Below are 20,331 nucleotides of genomic sequence, written 5' to 3'. Positions count from 1 at the left end.
CAAAGTGTATATACTAGAAGTCCCCTAGGGGGGCTTCTAGTATATGTGTAAAAAAAAAAAAAAAAGTATTGTTAATAGTAAAAAGCCCCCTCCCCTAATAAAAGTCTGAATCACCCCCCTTTTCCCAGGTTTTAAATAAAAGTAAACAAATAAATAAATAAATAAACATGTTTGGTATCGCCGCGTGCGTAATCGCCCGAACTATTAATTAATCACATTCCTGATCTCGTACGGTAAACGGCGTCAGCGCAAAAAAATCCCAAAGTGCAAAATTGCGCATTTTTGGTCGCATCAAATCCAGAAAAAATGTAATAAAAAGCGATCAAAAAGTCGTATATGCGCAATCAAGGTACCGATAGAAAGATCACATCATGGCGCAAAAAATGACACCTCGCACAGCCCCATAGACCAAAGGATAAAAGCGCTATAAGCCTGGGAATGGAGCGATTTTAAGGAATGTATATTGGTTAACAACGGTTTGAATTTTTTACAGGCCATCAGATACAATATAAGTTATACATGTTACATATCGTTTTAATCGTAACGACTTGAGGAACATGCATAACAAGTCAGTTTTACCCCAGGGCGAATGGCGTAAAAACACATTTCCCCCAAATAAAAGAAATGCGTTTTTTTTTTCAATTTCACCACACTTTGAATTTTTTTCTGGTTTCGCAGTGTACTTTATGCAAAAATTTAGCCTGTAATTGCAAAGTACAATTAGTGACGCAAGAAATAAGGGGTCATGTGGGTTTCTAGGTGGAAAAATGCAAGTGCTATGACCTTTTAAACACAAGGAGGAAAAACCGAAAACGTAAAAACGAAAATGGGCCATGTCCTTAAAGGGTTAAAAGGTCATAGCACTTGCATTTTTCCACCTAGAAACCCACATGACCCCTTATTTTTTGCGTCACTAATTGTACTTTGCAATTACAGGCTGAATTTTTGCATAAAGTACACTGCGAAACCAGAAAAAAATTCGAAGTGTGGTGAAATTGAAAAAAAAAAACGCATTTCTTTTATTTGGGGGGTATTTGTTTTTACGCCATTCGCCCTGGGGTAAAACTGACTTGTTATGCATGTTCCTCAAGTCGTTACGATTAAAACGATATATAACATGTATAACTTATATTGTATCTGATGGCCTGTAAAAAATTCAAACCGTTGTTAACCAATATACGTTCCTTAAAATCGCTCCATTCCCAGGCTTATAGCGCTTTTATCCTTTGGTCTATGGGGCTGTGCGAGGTGTCATTTTTTGCGCCATGATGTGATCTTTCTATCGGTACCTTGATTGCCCATATACGTCTTTTTGATCGCTTTTTATTACATTTTTTCTGGATTTGATGCGACCAAAAATGCGCAATTTTGCACTTTGGGATTTTTTTGCGCTGACGCCGTTTACCGTACGAGATCAGGAATGTGATTAATTAATAGTTCGGGCGATTACGCACGCGGCGATAGCAAACATGTTTATTTCTTTATTTATTTGTTTACTTTTATTTAAAACCTGGGAAAAGGGGGGTGATTCAGACTTTTATTAGGGGAGGGGGCTTTTTACTATTAACAACACTTTTTTTTTTTTTTTTACACATATACTAGAAGCCCCCCTAGGGGACTTCTAGTATATGCACTTGGATCTCTCATTGAGATCTCTGCAGCATAGATATGCTGCAGAGATCCATGAGATCGGCACTCGTTTGCTTTCGGCTGCTGCAGCCGGAAGTAAACGAGTGCCGAGCCGAGGACGGCGCCATCTTGGACGCGTCCCCGGCCGGCATCAGTAACGGAGATCGCTCCTCTGGGACAAGGTCCCGGAGGAGCGATCTCCCCCACTAGACACCAGGGAAACGTTGCCTCCGGTAATCGGAGGCAGCTGTCAACTTTGACAGCTGCCTCCGATTAGCTAATTAGCGGGCACGGCGATCAGACCGTGCCCGCTAATAGCGGCGGTCCCGGGCTACTCGCGGCACCCGGGATCGCGGCACTTCAAAGCGGGGCCGCCGCGCGGCCCCGCTTTGAAGTGCAAGTGAGGACATAGGACGTACCGGTACGTCCTATGTCCTTAAGAGGTTAATTTAATTTTCATCCAGCTGTTACAAAATTACAATTTCCATAATGCCTGGACAGCCAGAGCCAATCACCAGCTCTTGTTAATTGTTGGAAAGCACTAAGGTATACCATGTAAACTGGGGCATACAAGCTTTTGTGGCACTATTTGTGCCTGTCACATTCTCTATTTCCACTACTGACCATCTCTGAAAGACACTAGGAAGATTACCTTCTGCATATCAAGACAAGCTCAATCCATATGCCTTACATTTACATTATAGGAGGCCGCCCTTGGGACCTCCCCCCCCCCCTTCTATAACTCAGAGCAGAAATCTGCTGAATATTTTAACTGCTCCTGTGGGCCTGATGTGTCATTAGAGTGAATCTGTCAGCTGAGATTCACTTTCCCAACTGCTGACATTGGTAAAGTAGCTGTAAGGTCGAGGAGGCATTTGGTACCTTTCATATATCCATCTGTGCGTCCAAAAAGTAAAAAAAAATAAAAATTCTCTAGTGCAAAGTGTCAAAGAAACTCCTGAAATGCTGCAAGCTGGTGTCTCCCTTTCACACCTTACCCTACTTGGGACTGTCAATCAAGCAGAGAGTCCAGCCTGCAGCATTTTTGGAGCTTGGAAAATGCCTCTCTGAGTCTATGTCCACACAACGTTTTTTAAGCTCAGTTTAAAATGACGTCCGTCATTTTGAGTCAAAAATAACGGACGTCATTAAGCTGTCTTGCCTTCCCTGGACTTAGGGTCTATTCACACGTCAGTATATTTTTCCAATCCGCAAATTTCAGTCAGTATACAATCCGCAAATTCAGTCCGTATTGCATCCGTATTGCATCCGTATTGCATCCGTATTGCTTCAGTAAAATACAGACCCCATAGAGTTGTATTGGATGTGTCAGTTACTGTCCGTACTAGGGTCTGTCCTTTTTTTTTTGCGGAACGGATTGCAGCCCAGTACACAACACGGATGTGTGTATAGGTCCATTGAAATACATTGGTCCTATATTATTGCGGATCCGCAATTGCGGACAGGAACAGGATGTGTGAATAGGGCCTTAGGGTGTGCCTTAGGCTCTATTCATACGTCCTGTTCATGTCCTTAATTGCGGATCCGCAATAATATAGGACCAATGTATTTCAATGGACCTATACACACATCCGTGTTGTGTACTGGGCTGCAATCCGTTCCGCAAAAAAAAAAGGACAGACCCTAGTACGGACAGTAACTGACACATCCAATACAACTCTATGGGGTCTGTATTTTACTGAAGCAATACGGATGCAATACGGATGCAATACGGATGCAATACGGACTGAATTTGCGGATTGTATACTGACTGAAATTTGCGGATTGGAAAAATATACTGACGTGTGAATAGACCCTTAATTGAAAAGTCCATTGAATTTAATAGTAAAAACGGAGAAAGAACGGTGACAAAAGAAAAACTGTGTGTGAACAATTAATAAAAAACGTCTGTTGTTTGCAAAAAAGCATCTGAAAATAATGATCATGTTCGTTATTTATCTGCGGTAAAAACATCCGTTATTCAATACATTGTGTTCATTGGACATCTGCCTTTCCTTTGACTTCAATGCACTGCCATTGCAGTCAGTTAAATAGCGGGAATAACGGACGTTTTTTTTTTAAATATGAAAATTGGCCGCCTTTTCTCTATTTTTGACCTTGTGTACATTACCCAGCACGCTTCCAAAACATCCCCCTGTACCTTCCGTGCGCTCCTTGTTTACGACGTAATCTTGCATTTCTGAAGTCCCGCGCTGTATGGTAATTAGGTGTAAGTATTCACAGTGGGCGTATGTAGTCACGGTCCTGGGCGGTTGTGAGCGCTGTAAACATGCCCAGAGGGGCGTGATTGAAAGACCTGTGCTCCGTTGACGTCACCCGGGGCCTGCGTTCCACGACGGTGGCGCGGCGGCGTCTCTAGCACGCCGCGCATGCGCAGTATGGCAGGAGAAGACGCTGACGTACTGCGCTTGTGCGGTGTGCTAAAGACGTTACCGCACCGCCCGACATGAAACGCAGGCCCCGGGTGACATCAACGGAGCGCAGGTCTTTCAATCACGCCCCTCTGGGCATGATTACAGTGCTCACAACCGCTCGGACCGTGACTACATACACCCACTGTGAAAACTTACACCTAATTACCATACAGCACGGGACTTTAGAAATGTAAAATTGCGTCGTAAACAAGGAGCGCACCGAGGGTACAGGGGGATGTTTGAGAAGCGTGCTGGGTGATGTGCCAGCACGTTTCCTTATCATTAGGGGTATATTCAGCGTGATTGGGTCCCTTTAAATTCATTTGAATGGCAAACATTTTTTATACATTTCCCAGCTTTCAGTAAATTAATATTACCGTTCAAAAGTTTGGGGTCACATTGAAATGTCCTTATTTTTTAAGGAAAAGCACTGTACTTTTCAATGAAGATAACTTTAAACTAGTCCTAACTTACACTTTATACATTGCTAATGTGGTAAATGACTATTCCAGCTGCAAATGTCTGGTTTTTGGTGCAATATCTACATACTGTAGGTGTATAAAGGCCCATTTCCAGCAACTATCACTCCAGTGTTCTAATGGTACAATGTGTTTGCTCATTGGCTCAGAAGGCTAATTGATGATTAGAAAACCCTTGTGCAATCATGTTCACACATCTGAAAACAGTCTAGCTCGTTACAGAAGCTACAAAACTGACCTTCCTTTGAGCAGATTAAGCATCTGGAGCATCACATTTGTGCGGTCAATTAAACGCTCAAAATGGCCAGAAAAAGAGAACTTTCAGTCTATTCTTGTTCTTAGAAGTGAAGGCTATTCCATGCGAGAAATTGCTAAGAAAGTGAAGATTTCCTACAACGGTGTGTACTACTCCCTTTAGAGGACAGCACAAACAGGCTCTAACCAGAGTAGAAAAAGAAGTGGGAGGCCGCGTTGCACAACTAAGCAAGAAGATAAGCACATTAGAGTCTCTAGTTTGAGAAACAGACGCCTCACAGGTCCCCAACTGGCATCTTCATTAAATAGTACCCGCAAAACACCAGTGTCAACATCTACAGTGAAGAGGCGGCTGCGGAATTTTGGGCTTCAGGGCAGAGTGGCAAAGAAAAAGCCATATCTAAGACTGGCCAATAAAAGAAAAAGATTAATATGGGCAAAAGAACACAGACATTGGACAGAGGAAGACTGGAAAAAAGTGTTGTGGACGGATGAATCCAAGTTTAAGGTGTTTGGATCACAAAGAAGAACGTTTGTAAGAAGCAGAACAAATGAAATGATGCTGGAAGAATGCCTGACACCATCTGTTAAGCATGGTGGAGGTAATGTGATGGTCTGGGGTTGCTTTGGTGCTGGTAAGGTGGGAGATTTGTACAGGGTAAAAGGGATTCTGAATAAGGAAGGCTATCACTCAATTTTGTAACGCCATGCCATACCCAGTGGACAGCGCTTGATTGGAGCCAATTTCATCCTACAACAGGACAATGACCCTAAACACACCTCCAAATTGTGCAAGAACTATTTACAGCAGAAGCAGGCAGCTGGTATTCTATCGGTAATGGAGTGGCCAGCGCAGTCACCAGATCTGAACCCCATTGAGCTGTTGTGGGAGCAGCTTGACCGTATGGTACGCCAGAAGTGCCCATCCAACCAATCCAACTTGTGGGAGCTGCTTCTAGAAGCGTGGGTTGCAATTTCTCCAGCTTACCTCAACAGATTAATAGCTAGAATGCCAAAGGTGTGCAATGCTTTAATTGCTGCAAAAGGAGGATTCTTTGACGAAAGCAAAGTTTGATGTAAAAACAATGTTATTTCAAATACGAATCATCATTTCTAACCTTGTCAATGTCTTGACTCTATTTTCTATTCATTTCACAACGTATGGTGGTGAAGAAGTGTGACTTTTCATGGAAAACACAAAATTGTTTGGGTGCCCCCAAACTTTTGAACGGTAGTGTACTTGGCAAAAAAAGCTAATGACAAGGTTTTGAATGCTGAACCCAGGGAGATCAGTTGAAAAAGAATAAACATTTTTGACATATCTGAAAACTTAAATCTATCTGAAAACTCTAAAAAAAAAAAGGAAAAAACTAATGTCAGTAAACACAATCCTAACAGTATAGACAGGATTCACTATTAAAATAACATACAAAATAAAAAACACTTTCAGAAATAGTTAAATTCTTTGCTCAGAAGCCTTTATGTTATATTAGTCAAAATTACTAAAATAAACCAATGTTTTATGTGAATAAATCATAAATATGAATAGGAAAAAAAGAATGGCAAAGTAATTTTTGCGGATGGAAAAAAGAGAAATCCTGTGAAATACATTGGTCTAATTTTTCAAACAAAGGGGTTTTGAACCATGGCAGTGTGACAGTATTTATTTTCAAAAAGATTCATAAGCACAGCTGGGTCCTGCTTCCCTGTTGTCAGCAAAAAATAGATGTAGAATGATTCCACTGTGCTGTATGTATTCTGGCCTCTAAAACAAACACCTGCAGAGTGGAGGAAAAATTACATTTTTTCCACGTATAAATATCTGTCACATTTTCATCTTGGTGACAGTGAGCACAATAAGGTCTGCAATTCAAATGTTTACCAGCTTATATGACAAATAGCAATGTCTGGTTACGAAGAATTATAGAAAATAAATATCGCTGAAAAGTGTACCCAAATGTGTTAAAGGACCGCAAACATCAAAGAAAAGTGTCAAAAGAAAAAGTAGAAGTAAATATAATGGATATTTGTAGGTGTTTTTCTATCATTTTTTTTTTTAAAGTGTAAAAGCTCCACTATGAATACTAAAATGTTACAGTAGATTTGCCAAAGTTCTGCTTCAAAGGGAAATTCAGAAGGTAAGAAGCATCTAACATGCTAGTATGTCCCTATAGTCCATGGGGCACAGAGGCTGAATTAAAGTCTCTTACCTTCATCCTCGGTTTGTTTTCATGAGCTTTGTAGTTTAATCCATTTGCTATTTAAGCGGTTTGGTGCACTGGGGGGCGGGATTACCACCCTCCTGATCCACCATCAGCTGGCACACCCTTTGTAATGGAAATTCATACAGGAGCACTAGGGTGGCATCTCTGAAGAGCACTGTCCCAATATTTATTAGAAAGGGTGGATCGGTGCACATAGGTTGGTAGTCCCACCCCAGTGCTCCAAACAAACTCATTAGCATATAAATTACACTACAAATTACATAAAAACAGCACTGAGGATGAAGGTAAAAAAAAACTTACCTTCATCCTCAGCACCCTATAGGACATAGGGACATATCTGCAGGTCAAATTCTTCTAACCTGCTCATAATTTCCCTTTAATACCTGTAATATTAAGGATATCATAAAATATTCAATGACAAAGAAGCACATTTTTGATAATAATGCCAATTAATAAAATCCTTAAAAAAGTGTTTCTGGTGTCCCATTTTCTTTTTTTTTTTTTTTTTTAATATCTTACTGGGGGTATGGTTAAAGTGACGCTGTCACCTCCTTTTTGCATTCTGACATCTCTACACGGGTGTAAAGGGTAAATGTAGCAGTTTTCATACCTTATTTCATATCATACGTCATGTTGCTTGTTCAAGTAAAAAGTCATCTTTTATCAACTGCAGATTGTGTTAAGTGGGAGCCCGCCCCCTCGCCGGAGATTGGAACAGGCTGGCCGAAAGGTCTAGACCCCACCCCCTTTACGTAGGCCAACCAATAGGTGTCAAGGGGGCGGGGCTAAGTGGCGCTAATGCAGCGAGGCCACGCCCACTTAATACAATCTGCAGTTGATAAAAGGACACTTTTTACTTGAACAAGCACCATGAAGTATGATATAAAATAAGGTATGAAAAACGCTAAATTTCCCTTTACACCCGTGTAGAGATGTCAGAATGCAAAAAGGGGGTGACAGTGTCACTTTAAAGAAATAATAGTCACCTACCCAGTCCCTCACAACTTCAATTCTAGTGTCTTCTAGTTCCCCCACTAGTCCCCTCTTGTTGTTACTACTAGATGTCTCGGAAGGGGTTGTGGGAATAGTGGAGTAGATAGATACTCATAGCCATTAGTAACTTAATGTTTTTTTTCCCAAAGGGATGGGAAAAGATATAGGTATATAATTATTAACTAGACTACTACTAGTTTTTGTGTACCTTCCCAATTTTAATGCACAGTAAAACAAAGTTGCGATAGGTTCAAGACTTTTATCTTTCATAGATACCTCATGTTCATAGTGTCAATTTGCAGTGTGATAAAAGTAGACAGGAACCGACAATTAAAATTTACTTGGGGGATCGAGGGATAATCCATACGCTAAACAGGGTCTTGAATGAAGGGACATGCCGCTATGGAAAGTATTACACGGATTTGGCAGCCCATTTCGAAAGTGTTTCTGTAGTTTTGGTTTTCCAGAATCATGTGCCTCTATCCATGCAATAAAACATACTCAAGCAGCTGTTTCCTGGTCCTGGCTGGGAAAGGCTCGAATCTGTGAAAGCTCCATAGACTTCAGAGCAGCTGTTTATAATAATAGTTTTCCTTCACACGTAACAGCAAGCAGATCAATTGTGGAGCACTATAAAATGAATAGATGATTGAATGATTGTGCTGAAGGAACGCTTAAGATACCTGTTGCATTGCCATTAGCCGGGAATAATTGGCAGCTTTCACTAATGCTTCAGCCGCTCTCTTTGCCCGCTGCTGAGGAGCACCTTTGGGAAATGCTGGCAATACTGCAAGAACATTCTCCACTGTAAATTCCTGGCTCACAGAACACTCAATTTTTGCCTGTAATACAAACATAATAAAGTCAACCGGTGGAAACCAAGAAAGCATCTTCTTCAATAAAACCCAGGTGGAAACAAGCTGAATAAACAGATAATATATGAGGAATTACAAAGTCATAAACATGAATGGAAATCAAAGCATGGACAGTTTAAGCTAGCTAAATGTTTATAGCTCGCCTTATATGCCCCCATGTGTAACCGCAATCTACTAAACATATCACACTCATGAGAGCAACCAGGATACTTACATCAACATAAAATTATATTTTTTTATTGAAAACCGCCCATATGTGCTTATAAAAATGCACATATAAAAGTTATCACCACTTGCTTAAGTTTTTTACGAAGTTATCCTCTATTCCCAGGATAAGGGGTGGCTGATTAGTGTGTGTGTGTGTGTGTGGGGGGGGGGGTTCAACCACGAAGACCCCCACCATTCATAAGAACAGAGTTGAATCGTCTGGATGATTTGTGATTATATGGTAAAACCAGAAGATCGGTCTCTTATCCATACAAGATTTCCTGTCCCATCAAAACAAGAGTCCATTGAGCCTCAGTTGCTTGTCTCAAAACACGGGATAGCCAGATGTCTCTAGCCTGTTGCCACGGGGTGCCTCGATGATGGGGAGAGCACCAAACCACCCTGAAAGATAGCCCCTTAAGTCTTACTCGGTTGTGAGTATTGGAACATAAATAGGGAAACAACAGGGTGGCCCCTTTTTGTCAATGTCTAACTCAAGGTGCGAGTATTGCGATCATGACAAGGGCCTGCCAAGGCAGGCATCCATCCACAGACAGCCGTTTCGGGGTATTTGACCCTCATCTGTGTGGAGCAGAATTCTGGCTATCCCGTGTTTTGAGACTCGCAACCGAGGCTCCACGGACTCTTGTTTTGCATATTTAAATTTTTTTGGTGAGTACTTCATTGGAATTTTTTAACTGATCTCCTTGAGTTCAGTGATTACTGTGTTTTGTTGGTTGATTTGTCATTGCCCCAACTAGCCAGAATCCTGCTCCACATTGACGAGGGGCAAATACGCCGAAACGGCTGTCTGTTGATGGATGCCTGCCTCGGCAAGCCCTTGTCATGATCGCACTACTCGCACCTTGAGTTAGACGTTGACAAAAAGGGGCCACCCTGTTGTTTTCCTATTTATGTTCCAATGCTCGCAACCGAGTTGGACTTAAGGGGCTATCTTTCAGGGTGGTGTGGTGCTCTCCTCATCATGAAGGCACCCTGTGGCAACAGGCTAGAGATATCTGGCTATCCCGTGTTTTGAGACTCGCAACCGAGTGCATATTTAAATTTTTGGGGGCATCAGTGGAGACTATTAAACACATTTAGGCTATGTTCACACTACGTAAATCTACGGCCGTAGTTCTCGCCGCAGAACTACAGCCGTAGATTTGCAGGGTGGAACATAGCATTGTTTGCTATGGGATCCCGGCTGGAGCGTACACACATCGTATACGCTCCGGCCGGTTCCCATACGGCGCCGCAAACAACTGACAGATCCATTATTTGCGGACGGAATTCAATGAATTCCTCGCGCAGAAGGACCTGTCAGTTCACACAGTGAAGCGAGCGGCTCCGGCTGCTTGCTTCACTCTGTGCTATGGGAAGCTCTGATGCAGGCGCGCACTGATGCGCCCGCATCAGAGCTCCACGGAGGAAAGATCATCCGGCCGGTACTTAAGTACCGGCCATGATGATCCGGGCTGAGACCGGCCTAAGGCTGCAAACACACAGGGCGGATCCGCAGTGGATTTCTCGCTGTGAATTTGCAGCGACATACTCACAGATCCCTGCCGACATACTCACAGTGCGATTGACATACAGCTGCGGGGATGTAAAGGGACCACCCCGTTAACAACGTCCGTCTGTACCCCCCTCCCCCGCCGGAGCATACACATTACCTTCTCTGCGATCGGGCTTGCTTCGGGGGTTCCCGGCTAGACGTCCAACTTAGCCAATCAGTGTGCTGCGGCTGTGGCCGAGCGGGATGTCTAGCTGGAAACTCCCAAATAGGGATGGTACGAAACTGCCGAGGTTCGGGTTCCTATGAACCCGAACGCTCAGCATCAGATTCCCGCTGTCTGCCCGCTCCGTGGAGCGGGTGGATACAGCGGGAGGACCGCTTGGAAAACTGGGATACAGCCATAGCCATAGGCTGTATCCCAGTTTTCCAGGCGGTGCTCCCGCTGTATCCACCCGCTCCACGGAGCGGGCAGACAGCGGGAATCATTACCGAGAGTTTGGGTTCGTACGAACCCGAACCGAACTCGGTTCGGACCATCCCTACTCCCAAAGCAAGGCGGATCGTGGAGCGGTCTCTTTACATACTGGCAGCGGGATGTCAATCCCACTGCGAGTATGTCTGCCCATAGACATTACAGGGCAGGGATCTGCAGCGAGAAATCCACTGCGGATCCGCCCTGTGTGTTTGCAGCCTGAAAAATAATTTTTGAGTAGTCCTCTTAAAAAGACACTATTAAGGCTGGGTTCACACTACGCATATTTCAGTCAGTATTGTGGTCCTCATATTGCAACCAAAACCAGGAGTGGATAAAAAACACAGAAAGGATCTGTTCACACAATGTTGAAATTGAGTGGATGGCCGCCATTTAATGGCAAATATTTGCTGTTATTTTAAAACAATGGCTGTTGTATTGAAATAATGGCAGTTATTGAGGCAATATGGTTTGGCCAAATTATATACTAACTTCTGATTGGTTTTAAATGTAGCTGAATAAGCTTTCGTGTCAGCCATGGGTGCAATGTGCAGCCATTTCTGTCTTTTTGGCTTGTGCATATTTTATGTATTCTGTCCCTTTTTTCATTGTGGCTAGCACTCGTGCTTTGTAGGACCCATGTGATCCAAATTAGCAGGAAGCACCTGTGTACATAAGGGGAGGATCTCCTAGTATTCTCCCATTCTACCTGCAGAGGAATGGAGAGAGGTAAGAGCTTGTTCACACTTGTGTTGCTTGGCGTCCACTTTTTCCGCCGGTGGCGCCTGCGGGGTTCGGGGGGGGGCCCTTTAGGGTCTGGTCCTGTGACAATGGGGTTGCAGGGCCATTCCATGGCCCCCCTTCTCTGCTTGCGCAGGTAATGCGGGGATTGTGGTCGCTGACCGGCACAGTGATGTCTTTTGGTTAGGGACTCATGTGTATCAGAAGACCTGCACGTGGTACATGAGGCAATATGGTTTGGACAAATTATATACTAACTTCTGATGTTGGTTTTAAATGTAGCTGAATAAGCTTTCGTGTCAGCCATGGGTGCAATGTGCAGCCATTTCTGTCTTTTTGGCTTGTGAATGGCAGTTATTTACTGTTATATGGCGGCCATCCACTCAATTTCAACATTGTGGGAACAGATCCTTTCTGTGTTTTTAATCCACTCCTGGTTTTGGTTGCAATATGAGGACCACAATACTGACTGGAATATACGTAGTGTGAACCCAGCCTAAAAGTGCATAAAATAAATAATCCAATAAGTGATATACTTATTTAGTGAGGCTTATAGTGAGGCTCTATTCAAATGAATTTATCATCTATTTCATGTGAATTGACTCTTTACAGGCTGAGAAGGGGAAGTGGATGAGCAGGGAAGGGATGGAGGTCCGATATAAAGACATAGGATCTGTTCCATGACTTTTTTATGTAGGCCCGAGTTCAGCACTGTGGACAGTAGAGAAAAATTGCCCCATTTAAAGCGAATGTACCATCAGTTACATCATTTAAAGTTTTTTTTATATGAATAGACCAACGCCAGCGTGGGGATGCCAGTGGTGCGGTCCTTTTTTTGAACCGCGGCCTGGTTCCAACACACGGCGCCGGTCTATTCCTGGGCACCGGCCCGGCCTGAAGCACTGGAGGCGAGCCCTTTTGCCCCCAGTGTGACGAAACCTCTCCCCCCTCTGTGATACGGTTCCATTGACTGCATCCACCGCCGATCTATTCATATAAAAAAACTTAAAGCGATGTACCTGATGGTACATTCGCTTTAATATTGGAGAAGCCAATTTATTGCTGTGATTTAATTCATTCACTACAGACCATAAAATCCAAAGCGATTATATTTGTTTTAATCCTGCTCCTTTTATTCACTGTGCTTATTTTCTTTTCTTTGTGAAGTGCGGAATAAAACCGGACACTAACCGGATACTAATAGGATTAATGGTTTCCCGTAAATTGACTCTAACAACTATGCAGGTACAGTGTATATAGGATATAGTTGACATAAGGAAACTAGATTGTAAATTCAGAGTGGAAAAAGAGAATACAATATGGACAAGGTCCTGCTGAGTATGCTCTTGCTATACAAATAATGTAATATCATTAATATATATATATTGGTGAATACTGAAGTAAAGTCCTACATGATAAGTCTTTACATAACTATTAATCAGGCCTGTCCCAAGATTATGAAGTATAGACTAGTGCCAAGCTGCATTGTTTGTGCTTCAGCAGTCAACAGGATGCACTGGACGAATCCACTTGCAATCAGTAAAACAAATGAGGTCTCCTGCCTAGCACCCCATTATAAGTATCTGACAGCAACATGAAGACACAACAGAAATTTCTTAAAACGAGGTTTTGTGTGATCTAATAAAGAAATTCAATATTTTAGCTCCTTTAAAGAGAAAAACACACTTAAACCAATTTCTTAACCGATTTATGGGATGTCAGAAGACAGCTTCACTAAATTAAAGAATGGCTCTATAGTCTCACTAGAAAAGAGGACTCTACAGCAACACCAGATTAGAGGATGGTTGTACAGCCCCATTATACCTAAACATGGCTCCTTAGGACAATCAGATATGAAGATGGCTTCACAGCTCAAGTACACTAGATGATGGCTGCTTAGCCCAATTAGACTTGAGGACAGCTCCACAGCTCCATTAGACTAGAGGATAGCTCTACCACCCTATTAGACTATAGGATGGTTCCATCGCCCCTCTAGACTAGAGGATGGCTCCATTATCTCATTAGACTAAGGATTGGTTCTATAGCCCCACTAGACTAAGGGCCCTATTCCACCGGACGATTATCGTTTGCATAATCGTTAACGATTAACAATCTCAAACGACCGCTATTGCGAAAGACCTAAAAACGTTCACTCATTTCCATGGAACGATAATCTTTACTTATGATTGTAATTGCGAGTTTTTTCTTTGCTATTTCTTTGCTATTGCGTTCGTATCTATTGCGAACAACCGAACGATTTGCGAACGTTTTGCGAACGAGCAACGATAAAAATAGGTCCAGGTCTTATAAAGCGATCAACGATTTCTCGTTCGGTCGTTAATCGTTAACTGCATTTCAACCAAACGATTATCGTTTAGATTCGAACGATTTAACGATAATCTGAACGATAATCGTCCGGTGGAATAGGGCCCTAAGGAATGGCTCTATTCCCCCACTAGACTAAGGAATGACTCTATAGCCCCAACAGACTAAGGAATGACTCTATGGCCCTATTAGACTAAAGGCCCTATTCCACGGGTCGTTTAGAGGAGCAATATCGTTCGTATTCGGCCGATATCGGCCGCTACGAACGATATTCGTCCCGTGGAATAGAGTGCAACGATCAGCCGACATCGTTCATGTCAGCTGATCGTTGCAGTCGCTTGTTTTTCAACATGTTGAAAAACAAGCGACTGATATAGCAGCGATCTGCTGCCGTCGCTCCGTTGAATAGGAGCATCGGCAGCAGGCGCTGCTATATCCTATGGGCTGCCCGGACCATCAGCGATCCCCCGGGCAGCCCCCCCAGCTAAGGAATGACTCTATAGCACCACTAGACTAAAGGATGGCTCCATTTCCCCACTCGACTAGAGGATGGCTCCATCATCCCACTAGACTAGAGGATGGCTCCATCATCCCACTAGGCTAGAGAATGGCTCCATAACCCCACCAGACTAGAGGATGGCTTTTGCCACACCAAGAGAACGGCTTTGAAGCCCCACTGGACCAGCACTTCATTTCACAACTCCTCTAGAGCACAGCTTCTCATCTTCGCTAGCATCTCACTGCCCTCTCACCTTGTAATATCATTAATTTTATGTGAAGCATTTAATACCATAATAATAAGTGGCATTTAGCAAAAGATTGTCAATGTGCAGACATTTCATAAAAGATACAGTTTATAAACTGGGCAGTTAAGAGAGATATAAAAGCCCCTCTAGGAAATCTCAGAGGAGGTGGACCTACATTATAACTTTACTTCATTACAGTAAAAGCATGCGCTGTTTATAGGATCAAAATATAATTAAAAATAAAGAAAAGTGTACTATAATGGAATCCCAACCATTAACTGTACCTAGGAAAACATCTAGTTAGCAGGAAACATCTGAGAAGAAAACATTTATCCAGGAAATTACAAAATTGTTAATGGCTAATTTGCAGGGACGTTAAACTGCATTAGAACATATAAATCTGATTAAAAGACTAAAATATTTTTTCCAAAATAGGATACACTTAATTAGCTGGGGTTTTATTATGTAATGCAAAATAAACTTTTCATTTCAAGTCATACTTTTTTGCGGCTGGATCAAAAATAGATACGGTATGTTCACATTCTTCAGGCCAAACAAAAAAGGTAAAAAGTAGAGATGAGCGAACTGCTCGGACTTTTGGTCCGAAAGCAGTTCGCTCTCTCATCATTTTTTGTTATGTCAAGTGTAAACTTGTCCAAATACACCAAGAGGAACGCTTTTGACAGAAGTAGTCCAGATAGAACCTAGAATGTTTGTACGGTTTCTTTTGGGTATATAATCATATCCATCAGGCATAGTGTGAACAGAGCCACAAAATGACAAACACCACGGCCAAAATGACAAACACCACGGCAGAGTTCTATAAAGGGGTTCACCATTGGCATGTGTTTTGCAACGGATCAAGCAGAGCCATGTGGCTTCTGTTATAAACAAAAGCAATAACGCAAATAAGAACAGTCATGTCTAGTCTGCCTGTTCTTGGTTTTCAAAAATATTTACTAACTGACATCACATTTTTAAAACTGATGATTTTGCTTCACCCTTCCACCAGGGCTCCATTTGGGGAGCTCCAGCACAAAATCAATTTATTTAGCAGAATCCAAGCAGACAAAAAACAGCAGATCATTGCAATCAAGGCAAGGTCGTTTGTCTTTCAACATGTTGAAATACAACGTAAGACCATGATCAGCCGACATTGCTCATGATGACTGATCATTGCCTTAGATTACACAACACGATTACCAAAGCGATTTTGCCACATACGAGCGATAATCACTTTGTGTAAGAGGGCCTTTAGTGTTCAGGCTTGAAAAAACAGTAAGGCTCCATACTGTGGCACCTTGACAGAAGTGTGAACCTAGGCTTAATTTGTGACAGGTATTGTGCATATAAAGGCCCTATTACACGAAGCAACTATCAGCCGTATTTGGATGATTATCAGCCATTACAGCCCATAAGTACTTTGTGCAATAAAAGGCAACGATCAGCCAAACAATGTCAGCTGATCGTTGCCTTTCAACATGTTCAACACGACCTTGATAGACCGCCGCTATCTCCTATGGGCGCCCCAGACGATCTAACAATCGCCCCGGCAGCCTCCCAGCAGCTCTCTGCGGCCCCCTTCCCCGCTCACTGTCGGCGCGTGTAATAGCGCCTGCAGCAAGTGGGGAAAGAGGAGCAAGTGAGTGCTGATCTGACAGGTCGATGCTCACTTGCTCCCGGAGATCGCCCAAGTAATAGGGGCTTAAGTGATAAAAGAAATGTATGCACCTCACATCACAGTAAGTATTTACAGAATATTCATCATTTGCATCATTTAAACAAACTTTTGACATGTGGGGGTCTGGGTGAGACCCCTGCCAATTGCTAGAATGAAGGAACAAATGCAGAAGCAGGAATTAAAGCGTATGCCTGTAAAACAGCATTGAGAAATTCTTAATTACAGATGAAATGCTTAATGTTAATAAGAAAAACCATGAAAAAAATAAATAAATAAAGTATATGTGTGTGTGTATGTGTATATATATATATATATAGTATTTTTTATTATAATAGAAATGTGATTATATATATGTATATTTATTTATTTTATCATCACATTTCTACTATAATAAAAAAAATAGTAGGTAAATTACTAAATTCTCCGGCAGTATTGTCAAAGGAGTAAACATGATTGGCAGCTTAGAATTCATACAGATCACATAAAAATGCACAAATAAACAGACAAATACTTCATATTCTTTTTTTTCAAGGTACAAAGCGACCTAAGGTCCCCTTCTGTATTATGATTCAAGTTCAAAAAGAGTGTAAAAATTAGCTTTGAGCTAAGTAACCATTAAAGATTAAATGGGAAAATATTCCCCACAGAATTTATTAATTTATTATGTAGCTTTATGTGCTGTAAAGATGCAGAAACATTTCTTTACTGCGGCAGATACCTGCGGGGAAATTTAAATGAAATCTGTCAGCCTGTTCAAAAGTTACAAAACTACAGAAAAAAAAATTAAGAAAATTAAGTGAAGTGTGTGTTTATACTAGGAAGAAAAAAAATGGCTTTTATCAGTCTAAGCCAGAGCCACTTATTCTTTTATCCATTAGGCCTCACCTGCCAGTACATGGTGGTGTCTGGAACTCAATATTGATCAAAGTACATTGTAACATTTTAAAATTCTGTTTTTTCCCTCTCATTTTATTTGATCCTGTTACCTACTGTTACATTAAAATAAGCAGAAAAGGAGCCAACTATGTTGCTAAACCAGAGATTGGTGCCACCAGAACAAAAGCCTGTGCAGAATATGAGTAGAGATGATCGAACAGGGCCGAGGTTCAGGTTCGCACGAACCCGAAACATCGGCATTTGACTCCCGCAGTCTTCCAGGCGGTACTCGGGCTGTCTCCAGCTTGCCCACGGAACAGGAAGGCAGCGGGAGTCAAATGCCGATGTTTTGGGTTTGTACGAACCTGAACCTTGGCCCTGTTCGATCATCTCTAAATATGAGTACATTCACACCAACTCCTCGCAAAAACTGGGTTTTGCATCTGACAATTTCAGAAGCACTGGTCTAAGCCCCAGAATTATATTATAGATCTTATATTTTTAGAAGTCAACAACTATTTTATTTATTCAACGAGGCATGGTTATGTTCTACTTTTGATAGCAGATTTACTTATCAGCAGTCTGTGGTTTGGCACCTTAAAGTGTACCTGTCGTTATACAAAACTTTTGACATGTCATAGAGACATGTCAAAAGTTTTGATCAGTCCGGGTCTGAGTGTCTGAGGTTCTGAGCCCATTATAAGTCCGTATCATTTTTTAAAATCAGAGTGGAGAGTGGACATGCTGCAGTGCGTCTTCTCCTCGCTCTATCTCCAGATTTTTGAGACATTTGACATGTCAATGACAGTTTTGTATAACGACAGGTACACTTTAAGGACCTTTTACACAGGCCGATTATCAGCCAGGAGTGTTGCAAAAAAACACTCTTGTGACCAATCAGGTAGGACAAGGTAGACGTCCTCGGCTGATCGTGTCTTCAGAACATGCTCCACAATTTATTGTTAATGCCCGTGCATATCTCCATGTTTCGTTATTGACCTCACATCTCCCTGTGTAAACAAGGGATGTGAGGCCAATAATGATCAAGGCAAACTGACAGCTATCCGTGCTGTCAGTTTCCAGATCACACAGCAGTGCATATTTACCTAGTGAGCTGCTGTTATTCGCTGACTTTCCCGTCCAACCACTGTATCTTCAGACTGTGGGTCCAGAAGACACAGCGGCTGGATGGGAGAGCCAGAGAACAGGATGATCACAGCAGCAGCGCGCTAGGTATGTACTAATGTGTGATCTGGAAACTGACAGCACAGATAAATGTGCTGTATATCCGAGCTGTCAGTTTCCATGACTGCATGCATTTTTCCCGGGTGAAAGGACCTTTCGAATCTGATAATCATATAGGTTACCTTAAAGAGTCACTATCGTATTTATTTTATTTTTGGCAGAAATCAATAGTCCCCCCCCCCCTCCTCTTTTCCATTCACTGCAACATATCAGGAAATTGTGACTTGTTGCATCAGACACAACCCTGTCTGTTCTATAAAGAGGGGAGGGGGGAGGAAGATTAGTCGGCAGCAGAAAGCAGAGAACAAAGGATTACACAACACAGAGCTGGGTGAAAGCCGTATTTAGAGGTCAGTGCTTACTGTCAGAGGAGATAGCCTGGTGATGTAGCTGTAAATTAACTCTTTGTTGTCCTGTTTTGGTGCCTCATCTCCCTCCATATTCACAGCGAGACTCGCTGAGGATCCCGGCCATGTGTACTCAATGGCAGACAAACTCGCAGCAGGGATGTACATCCCTGCTGCGAGTTTGTCCGCAGCTTGCCCCGTTAACTCCCAGGCCGCCGGAGACTATACGTCACCTGATCCCGGCTACGGGGCTCCCGACGTCTTCATGGCCCGTTCAGCCAATCAGTGCTGCGGTGGGGCAGCGCACTGATTGACCGAGCGGGGCGTGTCGGGAATCAGCGAAGGACCAGATGATGTATAGTCGGGACCAGGTGATGTATAGTCTCCGGCGGGGGGTTAACGGGTCGGCCTTTGGACAAACTCGCAGCAGGGATGTACATCCCTGCTGCGAGTTTGTCTGCCACTGAGTACACAGGGCAGGGATCCTCAGCGAGTCTCACTGCGAATACGCAGCGAGAAACTCACTGCCGATGCGGCAAGTGTGTTTGTACCCTAAGGAATTAATCACTGTGAACACTAAGGTTATTCCGGGGGGGACATGTATTCATCGCCTCTCACTGTGGATTAACGGTGAGAGGAGATGAAAGTATCGGTGGCCGCCGTTATACTGGTACTGAGCCCACACTCTGCCCCAACTTCTCAGCGACCTCCGGTAGCTGAGAGGAGGGGGCTGTGGGCCTTACCGGCGCTGCTGCACTATTCTGCGCCATCGCCATAAAGAGCTGATGGCAGCACAATAGAGCCCATTAGTGATCGCCGTAAAAATTCATATCGGCGGTCACTAATAACATAATACTTGTATTCTCTGGGTCACTATGGTTACGGCGATACCACATTTGTGTAGGTTTTTGCAATACAGTGTATTGTATCATGTGACCATCCTGCTGACAGGCAGTAGCACAGCCATCCCTGTCAGCAGGATGGCTTATCCATAGTAAGCCCGGGGGCCTTCATTAGGCCCCCGGAGTTACCATGGAGACGTCGGGGGACCGGACGGCGCCGCGGGACCTCCGATCATGTAAGTGGACCTGCGGCACCATCCGGTACACACCGGAACCCGTTAGATGCCGCTGTCATGCTTTGACAGCGGCATTTAACGGGTTAAACTGTTCGGAGCGGAGAATCCTCCGCTCCGGGCAGTTACAGTAGGGGGTCAGCTGTCACACTGACAGCTGATCCCCCGCACTGCCGCCGCCGGGCGGCAATTCATTCCGATGCGTA

At 43.1% G+C, this 20,331-nt stretch overlaps 2 protein-coding genes across 6 annotated transcripts in view; both read right to left on the bottom strand.

Annotated features, from left to right (window-relative positions):
* The window catches only part of LOC138787390 (uncharacterized), a 406,633-nt gene that overhangs the window by 63,536 nt on the left and 322,766 nt on the right, over positions 1–20,331 (bottom strand). The window lies entirely within an intron of this gene.
* The window catches only part of LOC138787389 (uncharacterized), a 111,352-nt gene that overhangs the window by 5,706 nt on the left and 85,315 nt on the right, over positions 1–20,331 (bottom strand). For all 4 annotated transcript variants that reach the window (XM_069964661.1, XM_069964662.1, XM_069964663.1 and 1 more), the window contains one exon: positions 8,700–8,858. In XM_069964661.1, the coding sequence (XP_069820762.1) occupies positions 8,700–8,858 (159 nt within the window). The remainder of the gene's footprint in view (positions 1–8,699; positions 8,859–20,331) is intronic.

This window comes from Dendropsophus ebraccatus, chromosome 3, assembly GCF_027789765.1.
Source record: "Dendropsophus ebraccatus isolate aDenEbr1 chromosome 3, aDenEbr1.pat, whole genome shotgun sequence".
Lineage (NCBI taxonomy): Eukaryota > Metazoa > Chordata > Amphibia > Anura > Hylidae > Dendropsophus > Dendropsophus ebraccatus.
This window is presented reverse-complemented; position numbering and strand designations above follow the sequence as displayed.